This window comes from Acipenser ruthenus, chromosome 9, assembly GCF_902713425.1.
Source record: "Acipenser ruthenus chromosome 9, fAciRut3.2 maternal haplotype, whole genome shotgun sequence".
Taxonomy (NCBI): Eukaryota; Metazoa; Chordata; class Actinopteri; order Acipenseriformes; family Acipenseridae; genus Acipenser; species Acipenser ruthenus.
Window position 1 is genome coordinate 45,750,275 of NC_081197.1, and position 22,558 is coordinate 45,772,832.

The 22,558-nt window shown below is 38.2% G+C and overlaps 1 protein-coding gene across 2 annotated transcripts in view; it reads right to left on the minus strand.

The window, feature by feature from the left end:
* Positions 1-22,558, minus strand: part of LOC117405095 (cyclic AMP receptor 3-like) — a 110,090-nt gene that overhangs the window by 84,260 nt on the left and 3,272 nt on the right. Inside the window, exons 1-4 of one of the 2 annotated variants that reach the window (XM_059030089.1) lie at positions 22,478-22,530; positions 20,210-20,264; positions 854-910; positions 255-315 (exon numbers count right to left, since the gene is read on the minus strand). In XM_059030089.1, coding sequence (XP_058886072.1) covers positions 255-315; positions 854-861 — 69 coding nt within the window. In that variant the 5' untranslated portion in view covers positions 862-910; positions 20,210-20,264; positions 22,478-22,530. Of the gene's footprint in view, positions 1-254; positions 316-853; positions 911-20,209; positions 20,265-22,477; positions 22,531-22,558 lie in introns of those variants that run through there. The other variant, XM_059030088.1, reaches the window with a different exon arrangement.

Here is a 22,558-nt window from a genome sequence, read left to right on the forward strand (position 1 = left end):
TATATGTAAAAATCTGATGTGTGATATACACACAAACAGACACAGAAGTGCCACCATGGCTCCAAGCATTTTATTCAAAATGACAGTACATGCAATGGTATTCTACCACCACATCACATGACTCTGCAAACCCCAATGGTTGGCTGGGAGAGACCTGACTGAAGCAACAGCAAGGTCCCCCTCAGCCAGTAGGAACCATGGCTGCTGCACACTGTGGTTCAGCCAGGAGAAAAGTGGTCATCACAAACACTCACCAAAGTAGGTAAGCCACCAGGCCTGAAAATTGCATAGCACCCCATCTGGATGAACATCTCCCTAAATTAAAGAAGCAGAATTCAGATTAGAAGAACTGGCATCACTGCACATGAAAAATGGTGATTACCGAGTATAATACAATACTCAAAGGAAAGCAAGTTTAAACTTGGTCAAGGGATGAACAATTCTACACCGTGGGCCACAAGAACCGCTTGCGTCGAAACACAAAAAAAAACGAAGAATGTTTGTTTCACTTCTGTTTACACTTGTGAATGAGGATTAGTTACTGTAATAAATACACATGTATGAAGTTACTTGAGTCAAATTTGCTGAGGGGGCTTTCCTAGGCATAATAATATAAACTGTGTACACAGTCAAATAGAAGGTTAAAAAAGTTGCATCTACCCACATAGAGAACATCCCAAAGCTTTTTATCACCAAAAGAACCATTTCAGTATTTTGACATAAAAAAGTAAGAACTGTTGATGTTAAATCGCCATGGTCTAGAAGTGTAATTATTTTTTATTATTTCATTATTGATATTAACTAAAACCTTCTCTGAGTGTTTTTCAAAATCATGCCAATTGTATTCACTTACCATGACATAGGCAATACTGTCGAAGAAGGCAGCTATTGTCAGACAAAGGATCATTTTCTGCATTGGAAAAGAAAAGAGATTCTTTGAACTCTTATAGTTTGCTATGAACTGACAGGTTCATGCTAATAAGCCTGTACTATTAAGAGATCAAGTAGACAAACATTTCGGCTACTGCCTTCATTGGCGACTATTAAGTACTCACAAAGTACACATTCATTCAGCAGCATATACAACTGAATGAAACTGTACTGTACGTGATGCTGTTTGCCCTGGTAGATTTAACCACTGTTTTGAACTTATAGGAATCTGGGATCAAATGTGGCACACTCCATTCTGTATCTCCAGTGGATATTTCGTATTTTGTAAACATGCGACGCAATACAGTGTTTGTTTGAATACTATACTGTACCTACAAGGATACACATATTAAGTGACAGATATACTATATATTACAGATATTCATTAGATTGTATTCAGCAATCGGTATCAGGAGAAAGAATGTCCAGGGAGAATGACAAGATTAAGGATGGTATAAACTGGTTACACTATCCAAACAACACGTTTCCTGTGAATCATATAAAAGCAAGACCAAAAAAATGAATTGTTCAATGTGATACCCAGACACCTTGATTAGTTATGAGAACAGGCACCCACAGACAAATTAAAAATAGGCCATTTGCTTGATTATCTGATACATGATGAAAAAAACAAAACATACAGTTCTTGGAACTGTCTGGTGCCTGCGCTAGACTTAGAGTTCAAGGGGGTGTGAACTTTTGATTCTGCGAAATGCGACACTTGAAAACAACAACAAAACAAAATGGTCCTGCTGATCCCCAAGGCGTGCCTGACGTTCGAAGGGAAGAGTCTAATAAAAGTGCTTTGCTGATAGTTTCTCACCTCCAAACTACCCTTATGAGTGCTAACAGTTATCAAGATTAATATCTGAGTAAACATCTCTGTTGACATATTTTTAACATCCCAAACAAGAAGATATTGCAATTCATGTGCATGAATTCCTATTGAACAAACTTCCACCTTTGCTATCTCCATATCTCCACTGAGGACAACATGTTCCCTGCCACCGCTGTTAAATTTAGCCTTGACAGTCACACATTGGTGTCCACATTTAACCCCCCTGTTTGCACTGAAACTTCACACTCATAACTAGCAGATGACACTGGATGGAATTATTTAAGCAGTGAAGACTGTGACTTCATCAATCACTTCAAAGACTCTAAAGTAATTCAGAAATGTTTGCCTGCCAGACTTGACTTTTATTGTTTTACCTCAGAACTTCATGATGATTGAGTGAGCGTATGTACATTTCCCTAGTAAAATCGCTTTTCATTTTTCATTTTACGACCTACCTATCTACAAAGACCAATTCTAGTAAGTCCAATAAGCAGGCCTTGTAAATAGCTATGGATTGTATTCAGTTGACTTTTTGCAAATGCGCTGGAATAACATTATTCTATTAATGTATTTTGTTTTAAACACATCAAACATGCGAGGCGCATGCAGGTGGCCTGGGATAATCTGACACACTGAGCGGTAGATGTATTAAAGTGTGGCTGTCGCAAGAGACGCAAACCACTTGCAAACAAGTCTGAAGTCTAGGGTGAAATGTACTAAACATACGCAATTTTTAGGGAATGCTTTGTGGCAGTATTTTGCGTTGCAGTTCAGCCTTAGATGAATATCCAATTATGGGTGTTCCTGCATACATTTGCAAAAAGGGGATGGAGAGAGTGCAAATGAGGGTTCACAAATGTTATAGTGAGTTGTACTAAAGCTGCCGGCAATTGCGACACTTACAATTGCATCAATTTGTTAAGAACTTTTGGAACCATGTTTATTTATTTATTTATTTATTTTAATTTAATTTAGAGTGACCAATTATTATTTGTATTTATATTTTCCCCCATTTTGGAAGCACAGACGTTCTGAGGGTGTGTGAGCGTCTTTCAATCTCACAAGCCTAAAGCCAGAATCGCTTTTACGCTGAGCAATCCAGCGCACAGGTGGGAAAGCGTTTTAAAAGGTCGCAATTGTTGCTGGCATTTCTCAGTGCGCTTTTTCTCTGACGTTGCCAGTTGTGCTCAATGCATTTTTGTGGCGAACACCCAAATACCAATTTTTCGCTAAAAGCAAGGTGTACTTACAAGCCTTGAAAACCAATGTGTTGGGAGCAATAGACTGCACACATGTGCCCCTCCAGCTCATTCTGAACATCTGTATAGGAATAGGAAACACACCCATTCTATTAATTTGCAGGTGGTTTGTAATTGTGCACAATTTAGCACTGCACCCCTGACTAACCTAAATAAAAACGGACAGTACAAATTTGGTTCATAGGCTACTCATGATAATACGAATTAGTGGTATGAAAAACTTGTTGCTGGACCCTTGAAATACATATTAACGAGAATTGACTGTCCTGAATGTATCATAACTTGTCAATGCGGCACTATGATCTATTTTGTGTTCATTGTCTAGGTTACTAAGTACGTGAAGTTAATAATAATAATAATAATAATAATAATAATAATAATAATAATAATAATAATAATAATAAATTATAAAAAAAATGCTAAAATCATTTACTTTCAATTTAATATAATATTTTATTCATATTGTTCACCAATGTGTACAATGCAGCAGCATGATTTAGTTTGTATTACTCGTAGCCTACAGGCTAAAGTAAAGTGATTTTACTACTGTATAGGCATACTGTACAGATATTTTTCAAAATGTAATATGTAGCCTACCCAAAACACATTAGTGTTATTTCAACGCAATGATTTATACATTCAAAATACACTGAGCAATATAAATATATGATTTTATTGTATTTTTTTAAACCTGACATCTCCTGGTTTACCGAAGGGCTACTGTATGATTATGAAAAGCTTTTTGATAGAAACACTTTTTTTTGGGGGGGGGGGGGGGGGTGAAGGTTGGGGCCCCACTATAGAATCTGATGAGTTTAAACTGCCTTTCATTACTTATTCAAAAAAATGTCGCATGACTCTCATAATGCTAGAGATCTCGCTAAAATGACGCAACAAATATTTAAATTAGTAAATTGCAGCTCTCTTTCTCGTAGTACATACGGCAAATTGTATACTTTGAGAATTGTTGCAACAGAAATACAAACTGCGGTATGTTTGCACTGTGACTGGCCCATCTTAGTACATCTACAGTACCCCTGAGAGTCACAAACTGACCTTTGAGTTAACGATCAATGTTTATGTTTGGTCAAATACACAATGAGACAGCACAGGTCAACTTAACCGTGAACTACTCACTGCGGTTAATAATGAGCCTAAGCTACGAAAACAAACAGCCTGGCCCCTTCTACTGTAATTTTTCTAAGTTGACCTGGTCATGAAGGCAGAAAAAGAGGATGCAAATGCAGGTAATATTACAATGAAAAGTATTTGCATTTGGGGATGAAATTCCCCTCAGCATATCGTATCTGGACTCAGTATAGGTTTTGCCGATTCTTCAGTCAGCTTCAAAGAATCTCACCTATTGCACTGAAAAGAAGCTGCTGTAAAGAAACAGCAGATGTTCCCTTTTCCCTTCCATCTGGAGATCAATAATGATGATCGATTCTCTGCTACAGCGTGAGGGCGGCAAATTTTATTACCGACAACAGGCCAGAAGCTGACTCATTTAAGGCTTTTTAATACAGTTTATTTTATTTAACCCTTTGTTCTTGTGCTAATAAAGAAAAAAGATCATTTTAGAACTAGAATGTACTCGACATCAGCCACAGATTTTTTTTTTGAGTTTATCCCAATGGTTACTGTATTTTAAGATGGCTGTGGGTTAGACTCCATGCTCAGCCACTGTCTCACATTAGGGGGGCTGCATTTGGTGGTCTCAAGCTAAACTGCTTTGGACCAAAAAAACACTCCTGAATTACACATGAATTAACAGGCTGAGTGACAGCCAGGGTGTGTTCATGCTCGGATGGAATGAGGTTGCATTGCATGAAAGAATGTCATTAAATAAAAGGACAACATTCAAGTTGTATTGATTGTAATATAATACTCTTAATACACAAGAAGCTTCATTCAAGTTTCACCAGTCCCAGGTGAATGGAAAATGCTCTGAAATGGAAAACCTGGGTAATCCTGCCTAACCCTCCAACCATTTCTCTCATTGCTTGTTGTCCAGATCATAGGTAAAGTTTTCTTGTATGTATTAACTGTAGTATTTAATGTTGGTGGTTTAAAGCACATTCTGCACTCCGCGCGGAGCGCCTTTACTGGATGCGCCACTCGGGAGCCCTCTCGCCCTCTCATCCTTTGGTTCTAATGTTTTAAACAAAAAATATACACAACTCTAGTTATTAAAACAAGCCATCCGGTGTGTTTTTTAATTGTAAGTAGTAAAAGGAGCTAGAGTCAAGCCTTCTTGTTTCTCAGCACTGCACTAAACAAACCCCTGTTACTAGGTTACACCACTTCCCCTCCAGTCTCCTAGCAACAGCTTCATGTTCAAATAAGTATTAATACTGAAGGCAGTCTTCTAGCCATGAGGCCACCAAGGCTTCTACTTTCTTCTCATTTTTGATACAAACGAGAGAAAACAAATAAATTCTATTAAACCATTAGCTTGCTCTGGGGAATAGGAATCTGGGCACAGATTGAAAACATAGAAGATGTGTTGTGCATTACAATGTATTAAAATGTGTATACAGCTATAATCATTTCAACTAATTTTGCTACATCTACAGTATTTTAAGATACAACTTTCATGTTCAAACACCTTGCTTGCTTTGGGTCCACAAATTGTGTTTCAAATAAACTTAATAAGCTGGCTTTATTACCGGTTTTATATAGTACATCTGGGAGTTCACTTCTATTCTGCTGCATATTCAAGCTAGAACATTCTGTATTTGGTCCACACAGACTCTCAACTGGAAGAACTCCCAGCTCAACAGTGTGTCCTGACCCCTAGACCTGAGATCTATATCCAGTACAGGGAGATCAGATTCCCATGTGTTATCAACACATACAAAACATACACTGAACCACTAATACATCAACAAGCTATTATAGTAAATAACAGACAATTTGGCTTTAGTCCAAGCTTGTGCTAATTTTGCTAGCAGTATTTCAATTTAATTGGCAACTTTATGGTTGCTGACCATACTGTAGAGTATACTGCATAATTCAACAGCTTTGCTCTTTGTACTTCATCACAAAGGTGTCTAATTATGTGGGTTTATATATATATTTATTTTCTTTTTTTATATATACTGTATATAAAAAAAGGCTTTGTAGTATCTTTGAAGCCTTGTAGAAAACTGATACACACTTAAACTCCAAAAACAATCATTTTTTAAACAATCTGTCTTCAAACATCAAACTTCCTTTGGCTCTAGCAACTCAAATAAACTTCTGGGGGCATTGTGACAGCGAGAGGAAGAATTTGAGCTGTAAATCTCCCTCCCGACCAGAAAGGGCGCTGTGTAAGGTTGGTGGTACGCTTTCCCATAGAGATGCTGACTGGACGTTAGGTGGGAACTGGAAGTCGGCTGTTATGGAGAAAGTGTGTAGCTGCAAGTGCTCTAAACAACTCCACTGTGATCAGCTATGGGGCCTGCAGTGTTTGGATACCCATGGTGCCAGGATGATCACAAGGAGGAGTTTGGTATTACAAAGGGGACGCAGTCACGTATACAGGGAGTACGCCCCCTTACGCTGAAACGTGTTTTGAAGCCGGAGCCTGTTGTCTGTGTTTCGGTTCTATAGTTGCAGAGGACGGAGGAGCTAGGGAGCTGCCACCACACAGTCAGCATCACAACCCAAGCATTGCTCACCCCTGCACAGCCACGCACAACCCAGCACAGCATCAGCGGGATTGAGGGACACCGAGCACATCAGGATTACAATTGACCACTGTTATGGTTTATTTCTGGGACTGTAACCCGCTGTACCACAATGGTCACACTCTGGTGTACCAGCTGTACTTTGAGAGAAGATATATTTTACTTAAAGAGATGTGCTATAACTTCTGAGTTTTAAAAAGTCACCAAGATGGGATGACCAAAACTGAAATTATATCCAAAGTGCTTATAAACAACACAGAGAAAAGATAACTGTGATATGTCAGACCTGTATCTAGTTGCTTTTTTATCTTGTTACACGCTGTGCTATGAAAACTGAATGTACGGCACAGGGAGATCTGACTGCTGTACGCTTTATCATCTCTATCCGGGCAGTACACAAACGTTCCAGTAATGTTTGCACAATCTCCTAAATAACAGACAACCTGGCTTGTGATCAAACCTGTGCACTGCCACAGGCCTTTTCAAATTTATGAACACAAAAAATGAACTCTAGATTCTGGTAATACTGTTCCAGATACTGGGGGCTTTGTGGAGAGCTCCCTGCTGCCTACTGTCTTGCTTCTGGGTCTGTTTGCAACTGATTCAGGTTCTGCCAATGTTAATACAGTGCTCCCTATTTCGCTATCTGACTTACACATGAAACGTGAAATGCTGAAAACAATGAATTCGCCCTTATACAGGAAAACATACGACTTTTACAATTTACTGTCAACCTGGCCTAACAGTGAACTAACCAAATAAATTAATTATCGAACAGTGAAATACTGAGGGAGCACCGTATTACCTTACTTCGACTAAGCTGATGTTGTTTATCAATCTGCTCTGGAACACTATTCCTAATCGTAGAGCTAAAGCACATGCTATGTGATACTGTGAGTACATCCATGTTTACTTATTACTGCACTTGAACTGGATACCTCTTGTCACCCAGTGACTGTCTTTGTAATTCATGGACCTTGATCTGCTCATCCATGGGCCTTGTTCCAATGTTTTTTTTTATTATTATGTTTAGTCATGATAATGCAGTAAAGGGTCAATATATCACCCCTGGGGAAAATAGGCAGGTTAAAACGGAGGTGGTATTTAGTTCTGCCGCCGTTTAGCATTGATTATCATATCTAATCTTATGGGCACTAACTATAGAAGGAACACGTTACTGCTGGATCTTATATTAGTCACAAACCTTCATGGCTCGAAGTGTATAGTGGGAGATTTTTATTTATTTATGTGTTTATTTTTTATATATTGCTTTAGGTCAAACACCTACCGATAACCTGGTTCTCATCTTTTGTTTTGTTTACTTTTGTATTACTTATTATTATTATTTTTTAACCAGGTTCACTGTATAAATAAAATCAATGAAAAGCAGTTTTGTATGGCAATGCTTGAGTAAAGAAAATGTCACAGAAAAAAAGGACAAAAAAGACAACAAATGTACAGTAACTGTTGTAGAGGTCCTTATTAAAAACAAATAAATAAAATTAGGACACTCATCTTCAAAGTAAAATTCAGCAGACACTGCACATACTTCAGATATATCAGGGCATTACTCCAGCTAAGTGCAGAGGAGAAAAGAACCTGAGTGCATCCGGACCATAAAGGAAAAATAGTGTGCCATTATATTCCTACTTCATATACAGGGCTGAGAACAAAATCATATACACCATGCTTAAGTAGGTTTGTATGCAACCCCCTCCCAATTCATATTTTATTAATATCAAAGAAGTGGCTACCAAGATTTAGCCAAAATAGGTCACCTTGTCCTATAACCTGAGATTACAAAACATGAAAAGGCTGTCAGCTAATCAGCAGCCTCTTGGAGGTTCTATTTGGATAAATGGATCCATGGACTTATGACAATGTGCTATGATAATGAATATGTCTTTAAGAACATCACCTTGTCCAGAATACAACACATTTTTTATCACAATCTCAGTTTAGGTTACATTTGCATGATTATATACAGCTTCAAAAACCACCAAATTTAATTAATCTAAACGTTGACGGATCTAAATACCATCGTCCTTTAAATCTCTGAATACGAGAACACAAATGAAATTAACAAAATCCATTTGAAACAAACATCCCGGCCACCATATGACCATATCCAGTTTTTCCCCCATGGAGAAGGTGTACGTGCAAATTACTGAGTGTTAATGGAAAAGGCCAAACACCCTCTTACTTCAATCCCACAGATCACTGCACAGCACTCATGCCTTCTGGAATAACACGTTCATTATTTTGCTTAGGAAAGGATCACACTAATAGGGTGGCATCACGACGACTGCAATTATCAGTTTCTTAAGACTATCTGCGCAATCCCACTGGAAACCACAGGAAGAGACAGTTCTTGGGACACTTCAGGTAGGAAAAGCAAACAGCCCAGTGATCAAGCTGACATGAGGGAAAACAAATTTGAATCCAAGTTTCTCTTGAGCAATGCGGTAGGCCAAAAAAAAAAAAAAAAAAAAAAGAAAAAAAAGAAAAGGCCTTAAAAGCCAGCAGTCAGTGGAAATCTAGAAGTGTATCTTCTAAGCTTTGGAGTAAAGAACAGGTTTTAAATATTAATAAATATTCCCTGCAGTTTATCGCTGTTAATTTAAAAAATGAAAAAAAAAGTGGTGAAATATCAGTGCAATTTTTTATTTTTTTAAATTATTTTTTAGGTAAACATGAGGGGTGAATATCGTGGACAGACAGAGGAAGAAAGCCAAAATGTTCATAAAGCTGGAATATTTCAATTAATTACCAAAACATACAGGTGCCTTAAAATACATTATTAGGTCATATCGTACATCTAAACAGTTATTTTTATGTTTGAGTGGAACAAATCGTAGGTGAAAAATGAGTGTTCCATCTTTATAACGCCGTAGTCAGGAGACAAAAATTGAAATGTTAAGAGTTATTGGCAGTCATATTGACTTATAACCAGATCCACAATATTAAGAGTCAAGATAACCAGTGAGCACTGCAAATCCTTTGAATTCATTAATCTCATTTATTTTATATATATATCATTTCAAGCATTACAGAATCTATGATTCCAATGCACGGGATAAATATTTGAGGTACAATAGTTTGGTTTTTTTCTCTCCACAAGATTGCAATTTTATCAGGTCACAAAACATTACCCTTTTAAACTGCACTGCCTTTCTTTTATTTTACATTAAGCATGTTTCTTATTTTAACTCAAAAGTTTTGAGTCTCAAATTGTCCATTCAGCCAGCAGTCTATCCCAGTAATCTATTTATATTCACTGTTTTTATTTATTGTCTCAAATTGTTTGTTTTAGAGAAATAACTAAACTGTGACTTTGATGTAACCTCTTTTTATTATTTACTAGGGATGGGAATTTTAAACGTTTAAACTCTAAAGAAGTGGTTAAACGTTGAATAATATGCTAGACGTATAACTGGCCACGTGACAAATTTCACCAAATGCATATTTTTGAATATATTAATTTGAATAATTTATCATCATATACAGCAGTCCGTCGCATATCCGACTGCTGTGGTGCCACAGTAAGGGCGGATATTATAAAAAGAAAGGGGTTTGGCAATTGCCTCCAAGTGGTTTTTCTAATTGATGCAACAGAAAGATCGACACTGGGGTGGGTTTTAATTTAAAAAAAAAAAAAAAAGACATTTACTACGATAAAGATAATACAAATGATTTTAAAAAGTGCAGATTTCCATTGGGCATTTTTTTTTTTTTTTTTTTTTTTTTAGATTATATTGATTTTTTAATATTACATGCAGGACAGCCGCTATAAGATCGTTACCTTTATTAAAAATGCGCACAGATGAATCTACCATTTAATCAACTATTGCCTGCCCATAAATAAACCGTTCAAAAATTTGTGGCAGCCCTAATTTCAATATGTACTTTGGTGTGTTAGTGTTTTTTTTTTGTTTGTTTGTTTTTTTTTAACTTTGTAGTTAAGTCTTTGCGATGTTAAAATGTTATTTGCTTTGCTTAGAAAATACTAACCAGGGCTGTCAGTATACATCATAATGTAATATAAAGAGTGTGTGTGTAGATATGGTTTAAACGTTGACACCTGCATAGCATTTAAATGTTCATAAAAATGTACCAAGAGCAGATCCTTATTTACCTAAACATATTTTTTCTTATTTTTAAGTCAAATATGTTTTGTAGCATTGTGTCTTACACACAGTATTGCAGGGGTTAAATATATTGGCAGTGGTGAGCCCATCATTATTCAATGTAAGGCCTCTGAACAAGCAATAGTGCTCCATTAAACTTTAATCAGCCACTTCTGTTGATTTTTCTCTCCGCTCCTTCTTTCTATAAGCTTTCAGAAGCACTCGCTGAATCCCAGACGCAGCTCTATCTGAGACTCAAGCTGTCACTCACACTCACACACACACACACACATACACACACGCGCACAATCCAGTGTACATAGCAACAATCGCTCTCCGCTCATCAGCACATACAGCAGAAATCATGAGGAAACCTACTCCAGAAATTCAACTTGAATCAGAAAATGGGTTGGAAATAACCCATGCTTGGGGAATAAAAGTTATTCTGTAAGGATTAGAAACCTACCCTGTTCTTTTCCAGTAGGGGTTTCAACAGTATGCACCTGTGACCAGGTGTTAATAACCCCATTAACACAGGCAGATAAGATGTATCAAGATGTCATGTTTGTGAGGGTGACAATGAACCAACTGATCAGAACCATACAAAGGGCCTGGTTAGAACAAAGACTGAATACAATCGACTACCACAGGGCTACAGCATTCATCTCCTGTGCCTCCTCAGCGCCTTCCAGTTCAACAATTAACCGGCCTTGTTTCTCCACGCTGACCCAGAATGCAGAGACGTACTTCCTGTCCCTGGCTGGCTGCACTCGGCACAGATGTTTGTTTCAGAATTAAGCAGAGCAGAGCAAGCTGTGAACCCTGAGATTAGAACAGCGGGAGCTTCAGTATTTGATGATTAAGCTAGAGAGTGTAGATAGTACATTCTGCAAATATCGGCACACTAACACAAAAGACGCACACGCACACACACACAGAGCTCCCCCTACCTATTAGACTGGTTCTCAAATCCAGCCCTTCATTCATCAGCCCCACCCCCCATCAAAATGAATTCTGGTCAATACCTAAAGGCAGATGTAGCGCCCAGTGATCGCTCCCTTGTTTGTTGGCAACATGAAAGGAATTGCTGAATTTGGGTTTGGGGGAATCATTTCAAATTCGAGGCAGCTTCTGCCCTGAGGAAATGTGACAGTTTACTGAGGACATACACGTTTCTTCCTTCAAACTCCAGGTCAGGTGTACTCTAGTACTGTACAGGATGCTGTGTCAATAGTGTTTTTAAAAGTAAACGCAGGACACTTTCATTTCAATGTTGAAAATTAAAATGTCTTGCCTGTCAACGAAAAAAAGAAGTAAATTACCAGTTTAATTCAATATCTTCCTATAGTATGTTCATGTAAGCAGTACACTGTTGACATTAGGAAAAAAAATAAGAATAAGTATTTGTGGAAATACATTGTGTGGAACGATTATTCATGCAATGACTAATATTATTATTAGTCATTTAGCAGATGCTTTTATCCAAAGTGACTTACAGAGACTATGGGTGAACTATGCACCTCAACTGCTGCTGCAGAGTCACTTACAATAGGACCTCGGTTTTACGTCTCATCCGAATGACGGAGCACAAGGAGGTTAAGTGACTGGCTCAGGGTCACACACAGCGAGTCAGTGGCCAAGCTGCCGGGAACCTCCTGGTGACAAGCCCCTTTCTTTAAGCACTGGACCACCAAGCGTCGCCAGTACTAAGTGCAAGGAGTAACGTCACCATATAAAAAAATAAATGCTCTGTTGAGAAAAAAATCCCAATACACTATAGCGGGAGAGAAATAATTCCTGAATAGTGTCTCTAACTGAACAATGCATGTATGTGTGTGGGGGTGAGAGCAGAAATGCATTTACAAAACCACAAAACAAAAGAGTCAGTACCGACTGCAATGAAAGCCCTGGCTGCTGCGGATTAGCGCGGAGCTCGGCCATTCAGATCCTGACAGCAACGGAGTCCCTCATACAGGCAAATCACATTAATGAGCTGCGCAGCAACTTGGTCACACAACCAGCAACTGGAAGGTCACCGCTAATTGAATTAGCACTTCTGTAGAGGCAATTTTCCTCAGCAGCCGGCTGATAGAACACTGTATAAAATCATTATGAGGCACCTCACACAGGAGAAGGAGCTGTGTTGTAATTGATTACAGGTTTGATTCACAGAGGATTTTCCCATGAGGCTGAATTCTCCAGTGATAAATTACATTGCTGGAGGAGGGGGGGGGGTGTGCATAATCAAGGCTGTACTGTATTAACAGATCAATATAACATGATGATTATTCATCAGCCAATTATTATTATTTTTTTTTTATTGTAGTGCAGCTATACTTTAAATTGCAGTGTCCTTCACTTTCAATTTTGTTTTTCATACAGTAATCCGCAGCAGCCAGGGCTTTCATTGCAGTCGGTGCTGACTCTCTTGTTTTGTGGTTTTGTAAATGCAGTAAGTAAGGAAGACGTTAGAATAGCCCAATAGACAGCAATATGTTTTTTTGTGCAAAATCCATCCAGCCCTAACATAACTTGAAGATGTCATTTATCCTTTCCGTTGCTACAGGTTGTTGAGTGCATATTTGGCTCACAGATAAACAGCACGCACACACACCACTTTTTCGAGTGAATATGAGACCCTTAATTTCTAAGTATGATATGTGTAGCCGCATGATTCATGTTTCATCATAAATGGCAAAGCGATGCAACACATATTACAGATGGAAACACACGGACTGCTAAAAACACATGCAGCAAACAAATGTAAAGCTAATAAAAATTTGGGAAAGAACATTTTCCTCACAAAACCAGCAGAGGCACCGTATGCCGTACTAGTCAGCAACATCCAGCTGGGAGTCTCAGTACAATTATAAGAACACTGGGAGGGACTTGCCCGTGCTTCACTTCACCCTCCAGCTTTCACAGGCTGCAAGAGAAGTATTTTTCTGTTCTAATGAGGAGCACGCTATGGCAGAGCAGCTCAGCTTTGGGAACTAAGCTGTTGCTGTAAGAAGGCACTATAGCCTGGTGGCTAGAGCAGAGAGAAGGAGGCTACAGAGCCTTGGGTTTGATACTTGGGGCACTATGTAAATCTAAAGGGACTTCACCTCTGTGTACCAGCTGTAAAACAGAGGTATAGTCATGATTTAAACAAATTATTATAAATATCCACTTTAGTTCCAGTGTATTCCACCAGGAGTGATTTATTGCCCCCGTTATTAACATGAAATGAAATAAAGATACAGTGGTTTATTCAGTTGGTCTGAAAAGTGCCAGATCTTCATATCACCACCACTGAAATCAATAAGATCTGATACTATTAAGAGAAACTTAATACTGTACACCCAACTTCCATTGTTCCAAGATTATCAGTTCATTAAAAATGGATGTTACTGTTGGGGATTTTCTTTTTCCCCCCCAACAATAAAAAATAATTCACTTTAATATAATTTAAAAGTGATAGACAATTGAGGATGATATAACCCAAACTCCCAGCCACACTTTAGAAGATGTTGCAATTCGCTCCAAACATCAACTGCATACAGAATTTGTAACTGTTCTACAGGAATATGCCTTTTCTTTTCTTTGATTTTTTTCTTGTTTTCAAAGGTCTCATTGCGGAACAACATGAATGCATTCACTTTATAACAGAAAATATAAAAGAAAAAACATTATGTACTGTACATGAATATGTAACTTTTATTACTGAAATGCTGGCCTCAAAACTGCAAACAAATCCCAAGGGGGTTTACAAATATGCATGAAGACTGTATATCAAAGGAAAGCATTAACAAGTTACTATCAAGTAAGTTTACAGTAAAACAGACACAAGGAGTGAGATACAGACCAACACCCTAACCTTCCCTATATACAGCACACCCTCGCTGTAACAAACCTGTTGGGGTCCAAGCCATTTGTTCGTTATATCGAGGGGTTCGTTATAGCGAAAGGACAATCAAAATGAACGATGAACTGCTGGAGTAAGTTAATGAGATGAGATTGTGACTAAAAGTATAATTACATGTACCTGTTCGTCTCATGTATGCAGTATTCTGCCTTTGCTTTCGTTGAAGAACGCAGTACAAAAAGCAAAAATCCCGAATTGAAGCTAAACTTTTATTCAAAATCAATCTGACATGAATCATTTTGAAGTGCAGCAAATCTCAATCCAACATGCAAGAATCCCAAACTGAGCTTTTATTCCAAATCATCCTGACAAGTTTTTTTTTCGTTTTTTTTTTTTCTTTAATCAATTTTGCTTTGCCGCATGGTTGCTGAACAAGTGCTTTTTGACAACCTCTATTCACGAGAGATATGGCTGTGTTACTGCTTTTTTCAAACGATCAATATAGTTTCCAGCTTTGTTGCAACATTTCATTTCGGAGACAGTTACACGGCGTGCGCTTTTTATTATGGTAAAACAAAAGCGGTGACTTCACTGCTGAGGTGGCATACCGGGATGTACAGACCAGGATGTTGACAGTGTGTTTTTATATTCTGTTTTTTTTTATTTTATTTTATTTTTTTATTTGGTGTCCAGGGGCCAGATTCGTTACAGCCGAAGTTTCGTTATAATGAAGGGTGTTATTGCGAGGGTGTACTGGAATTATAAAGGTATGGTCTCACAACCCTTCCTAGTCTTCTGTATTCCTGTAACCATACCAACTTGCATTCTCACCTCATCAGACCACAGAGCTAAGAAGGACTAGGCGAATCAGTACTTAAAGAACACCATAGGCTGTATGGAGGGGTATTAGCTTAATGATGGAAACTATAGTATATGATATAGAATGGTAAATAATATGTCATAGGTACCATACCATGAAAATGTATACCTCTTTTCATCGGAACTAGCAGTTCCGGTGACAGGGGACATACCTGGGTTTGTGTAATGGCTATTCCCAGGATTATTGCAGAATCCCAATCTGGGGAATCATCTTGCAGAAAACTATTGGTGGTAAATAACAAATATCCCATCCAGTCATTAGTGACACCAAGATATTTAGTAGGATAATGTATGTGTGCGGTAAAATGGGCAATATATTGCCCCATCTCTATGGATATTCATCCCTTAGTATAATAAATACCACATACAGTACCCAAACTACTTCAGTTTACAATTCTCTATCCCTTATAAATGGCAAACAGGTAATTAAGGAATGATGAATCTCAGTATACCTGCATGAGGTATTTCACATAAATTAAAACAAAGTTTTAAGTAACCTTCACAGAGCCTCTCGTTGGAATGCTTTTTTATAGTTCCCTTAATATTTTAGGTGTGTTTGCAATCATTCTTATTGATTCTCATTTGAATAGAATGAGGAAGGACATAGGATCAGTACCTAGGATTCACCAGACAGGCTCAGAGCCCTGTAAAGGCAGACTTAGATAACAATGGACATAACTCAATACTAAAGCAACCTAACCCAGAATCAGAATCACTCAGAATGGTTGTAGACACCATGGAATAGTAAAGGGGGAATATTTGAAGCTACTAACTCTTCAATGAACAGTAGCTGTTTGTTTCCTAGGCACCACTGCAGTATAGGAAAAAAAACAAAACATTTTTGATGCAAAGGGGAAATTATTAGAAACTGCCAACTTGTGTTTGTGCGTGTGCGTGTGCGTGTGTGTGCATGCTGTCTGTGTAGCTTAGGTACAATAGTTTGTCGACAAGAAGACTCTGGCAGCATACACGAGACTCCTGCAGCTCTAATGAGCTTTGTGCAGCCTGAGTCGTTTATCTCCCTGCGCTTGTCAGCCCTGCACTGCTCCCTGCACCAGACCACCTGGCTCGATGAGGATGATTAGGAAGCTTATGAGCAAATCATGTTCTCCGCTGTGTCAGGGAATCAATTTCTCATCCCGTCGTTACGTCACGGAACACTGAAGGCACTGGAAGGACAATGAGAGCCCCGGTCGTTCACTCACTGCTTCTGACGGTAGCGCACTAGAACAGCACGTTGCACTCACCTTCCTTATCAGCCCTTTGCAACCCGAGAGCAGTTGCACAAGATTAATCTCAGAGAGCGCTGGGGGATCTCTTTAATGTTTTTTTCACCGCTGGAGGTCTGCTCCTGAATACGGAGAGCGCAGGATATGAGATTTCAAACCACTCTGCAGTAATTACAATTCCCTTTACCCATCCACCTTCCCTTGTAAACCTGAAAGACATCTCCATGAAAATATGCTTACCACTGTGAATTCACAGCTGCTGAGTTTACTGTGGTCTGCTGTATTTATTCAACAAAAAAAAATTATCTTGAGTTAAAACAAACAACCTGGTCTGTGTATAGCCACCAGTAATTGGAGCCGTAACCACTGTTCTACAGTACATGCTGGGACAGAACATGTTCTTAAGTCTTGTATTTTAGCGCAGTAGACAGAGTTCGGAGTCAAACAGTTACATTAAATCAAAACCAAATTTTCAGAAAATAATTCTGAACACTCACCTCATTATTGTTTGTACTTTATGCTCAACTGTGTCTGGAGGTAAATTAAGGATGGGTTTTAGAGGAAAGGGAAATTTTTTTTTTCTTTCTTTGTTAATTTACTCCTTGACTTCTGCAAGCAGTATCCTAAATCCTACTGGAATAGCTTAATTCTACTGTATTTACTGTGCTTAAACGTACAGGTGATTTTTTTAAAGATCATCTTATGTACTGTAAATTACTTTTGACAGGAATTATATTTTAATCCTTTGGTTTTCCACAGGGACCTTTTCCCACTTCAACCTGTCTGGCTACCACAGCAAAACATACTGCTTTTTAACAGACGTTTCTTGAAAGAACACCTACTGTTAAATCTGTGAATTCAATACAATTTTCAGATTCCTGAATGTAAATTTCTTCTTTTGATGTTGTTTTTACAGGGGGAATACTAGTTACTTAAATGACGTAAATTAAATTCTGGGAGGTCCCAGTGGATTGCCTAGTAAAAGCACTGCCATTTGGATGGCAGACTGAGCCATTCAGGCTTGATTCAAATCTCATGTGCAGAAAGCTGTCAGTCTTGACTTGGGGCCCAGAGGGAGTTCTGCATTGGCCTTCATTCTCCCGTGGGAGGAGAAAATCAGCCAGTTCATCCCACTACTGGTCAGGAGTCTTACATGGCCAGACGAAAACATCCCAGGTTGGGGTCTTGTCTTCGCAAGTAACATCAGTTGCTCAGGTTTGCCATAGGCTTCCAAGAACACTCAGCCGTGTTTACAAGAAAACTCATTACTTTACCTCCGCTGTATCCTGTGGTGTCCATATCAAAGAGATATATCTTTCAACATAATTCAGATTGTTTCAATATATTTTATTCATACATTTTGGGTCATAAATCAACTCAAAGTACACTTCTCACTTACTCTAGAGCATTCACCAGGAGAGAGAATTTATCCTAGGAGCATCAAAGTGTGTCCAGACCAGGCTCCCTCCATCAACAAGGCTCGTTTGCTGTGCCCACAAGCTATTCATTTGAATCAGAGCAGCAGCACGGTTGCAGGAGCTGGATGCAGCGCATTCTTCTTTCACTACACCGTGACAGATTGGGATGAAGTGAAGATAACTTGCTGTTCCCCAGTTACAGGCTTACTGCAGTCATATGTGTCAACAGACTTTAACTCTTTCACAGCACTCCTCTATACAGGTTCAGGAGAGATACCTGCAGCTTGACTAAGGTATAAGGCCATTTCTATTTATTTTTCAGTATAAGGCACTGAATCTATTCTTTATCTTAGGGATATCTTTGTGTAGTTTCTTACTGCTGAAAGAGTTAAAATCAAGTCTGTAAAGCCAGTCACTTAATCATAAATCCCTTTTTGGAAATCCTGAATCAGATTCACAAAGGTAACCGAATACTAATGCCACTGTATGTACAGTAACCCAGGCCTGTATGGGTGTGTCTGTGTGTTGAAAGGTGTGGAGTCTATGCTGTATGACTCAGGATGGAATGTGAACTCATATGCCTGGGATTATGAACAGAGGACCCTTTGAATACACCAGTCAAAGTGAGCACGGCTCAGATTTTAACTAGATTAACGTTTTTGCTGTCTATTGTGGGGTGCTCAGATATGCTTTATCCCACAAAGCTCTGGAAACTGTAATGTACAATATTATATGGTTATTCTCTTTAACCCACGCTCAGCACATTCAAAACAAAGTAGTAATTCACACATCAGAACTGTGAATTACGACTGACTGACAGGAGGGAAATAAACCGACCCCTTCATCCAGGGCATTTGAAAAACACCTCAGCTTTTTTAATTCGACTGTTAAATGTGACCAAAAATTATTAATTCACAGACTAGTCTTGCTTATATATTATATTCTACAAATATAGTCCTGCTGCAGGATCTGCATATCGTCCTGCTGCAGTATCTGCATACTATTATGGCACACCAGAAAATTGCTAGATAGCTTAATCAATTGATGCTCATTAGTTTAAAGAAAGCATCTAAACACTGTATCGCCCAACCTTGTGTAAGTTGTATTTATTGATGTTTCACAGTAATTTAATGTAGGTACTTAGCTTTTCTGGGAACTTTGTGTTTTGCACAACTGAACCCATTCTACAATACAGAACAACAGATATAGAAAATTATGGAATTGTATTTTATTTTTTATTTTTTATTTAACCAAGTATTTAACCTATTGACACCAAAACCTAGTCCTGGTAATTTGACACAAACAGCAGCAACCGAGAAACAATACAACACAATCAAACATAATGAAATGCACAACAATATCGCAAACAGAAAACCACAGGCAAAAATGAACAAATACCCAAGAAAAAGAATTACTGACCAAGTAATTTAGGAATTGTTTGTCATGTGAACTTCAATACATCCCAGACACACGTTTTTAAATCAGTCAATCCTCAGACCAGCATGCAAATGATTCCATGTCCATGGTACTGTAACTGATAAGCAAAATACATTTCTCCTATCTGCATGAAAATGCAGGAGACAGTTCAAATCAAGGTCTTCTGAACTGTAGCCAATATTTGGCCTAATTAACAAAGAACAATATTTATAGAACCAAACTAATGCACATGTGTTGATTTTAGCATTCAGTGTGCATCATTTAGGTAGCGTGAATATGGTTAATTACTTAATTCCTTTAAACACAAAGCAGTACCAATGAGAGAGCACACGGTGTGTTAATAGGCACCCCAATCCAGCATACTGCAAGCAACGATGTACCACAGGTACAGTACAATATGGATTTTGCACAAGTAATCCAATACCTCTAATGTATATTTTTATTTCAGAGACATAAGCTTCCACAGAATCAACATTAAATATATTATCCATTGGGTATCATTCTAACTGTAAAAGCTTTATATGATAAAAGGTTTTCAGATACAACTTGAGGTACAGGGTGTCAGTCTTACCTGAGCCAGTGAGTTGTACTTCCGAAACAGCCATATCACACAGAGCATGAAAAAGCTGGGAAATAAAAGAGAGGACAAGACAGTAAAAGCTTTTTAACTTTTTAAATTAGTAAATATGCTCTTTAAAAACTAATGGTAGATTGCGATTTCTTTACTTCAATGTAAATGATCAGCTTCTCTGTAATACCTACATGATACAAATTGCTAAAAGATTTTTCTAAAATGTGTCTTTTGTTTTCTAAAACAATTGCTAAAAGGTTTCTATTTCGCCATTCTTCATTTTCTTCAGTACTATTTCCACTGCCATATATTGTTTAGTTCAGCATTTCAAGTTTTCTTAAATTACAAAGTTTCAGTAGAAATAGTGAACAGTGAAATTGTATTGAATCTAAAAGGGTAACAGATGTTCAAAATTAAGGAACCACACCTTTCTCTCGTGTGAGAGATACACAAGCTGGTTTACATGTGTGTGTGTTAATATGTTTGCTTCTGGGATTCGACTCTCGTTGGGAACGAGGTTAGTTTGGGAGGTTGCCAGGCAACCTGCAGGCTCCATCCGCCAACAAAAACAAGTATTGAAGTGTAACAGCAGCGCCACAGAGAGCTAAGGGCCCTTGCTGGGTTTTAGAGAGGAGCAACAGGGGACAATGGCTGCCATAACAATGATCTGTAGCATCTTACATATCTTGTACGATTGTACTAGGTTCATTAGTGTTCACTAGGCAAGAAACCCCATTGCTGGTGTTACACAGACATGAACTAGATTCACACCAGGCTTTCTCTAATTATTTTGCAGCACACTCACTGTTTGAAAGCCATTAACGCAGAGTTACCAATACAATCATACAATAGGTGATCCCTCATACATTCCCAGAATGTTCCAACTGTGTGAGTGTATACAGTACACTGTATTAGATTTTCTTTTTTTTATGGTGCAGTTCCAACAATAGATAAGCCCCACAATTCTACCTTGCTTTGCAGTGTGCCAGCATGCCTCCTGTTTGGAGCGCCGCAAGTGATGCGTTAAGGGGTTTCAGGGAGCATAATGTGCAAATGCAGCTCTTGTTTCTCAGAATTTCTGAGAACTGTACACACTGACGTTATTAAACATAACACGAGCAGAACACTGATTGCAAGCTTCCACAGGAACCTTTACTCGGAGCGCAGCCAAATTAGGAACAATGGACCCGACATGCAAAGTAAAATATCCTGGAACATTAATCTACATACATCAGTTGTTGTTTAATTGAGCTCACTGTTTGCTTTGGGTTAAATCACTCTGCAGATCAATAACAGTGATGGAAATAAGACTCCCATTGCATAGCCGTTTGATCCACCCCTGGTTAGGGTTTAATAAAACACACCTGAGCTTGTTATACACTAGAGCTAATAAAGCATATATTAAAACCTGGAATGCTATACAATAGGAGTCTTATTTCCATTCCCCTAGATCTAGGAAAGATAACTTCACTTAAAGCAGCAGACCAATAAACTAATCTTGTATATGACCAATAATCTCTCTCTCTATATATATATATATATATATATATATATATATATATTATGGGTAGCGATATCTCACTAATATATATTGTGAGATATCACTACCCATCTTCACTTTTCTCCACACAGTTAAAAGGTTTGTTGCCCCTTGAAAAACTAACCTGACACAAAATTTGAGGTTTTTTTAAGCGCTGACATGCAGTTTTTAATTTACAAAATAAACAAAATTTAAAACAAAAACCTAGCTCTCTCCGAGCACTAACTACAAACTTTAGGATCCTAGCTAAATAACCAGACAGGTAAGCGGTTTCCCGGTTTATAAAAGCGTTTCACACACACACACTCTCAGTCGGGCTACTTCCCACAGTACAGCCCCGAATAGACTGGCTGCTGTTCTTATATACACTGCAGCTAGCTGCAATTTGCAATAATCGCCAGCTGACAGTAATTAACAAACAATTATCAATAATACAATTAATAAACACTCATGCACATTTTTTATTTTTTTCTAGAGGGCCTTGTGTGTGTGTGTGTATATATATATATATATATAAAATGTACATATATATGGTCACTAGGGATACTTAGGAATTATGGGACGACAGAGTGGTGTGGTGTGCTGAGATATCACAAGGCTTTTATTGGGTGGTGTTTTAAAAAAAAAAAGTTTACTGTTAAAATGTGTAATTGACCATTTAGACTGCAGAATCTGTGACTGCTATTTTATAAGATGAATTGCCAAATGGCAAAGTAAAATGAACTTACCAACTTATTAAAGAGAAGGTAGCAGTCGCCCGCTTCACTGTGATGATCAGAACCTGAGGATGCAAAACACGTCTGGTCATT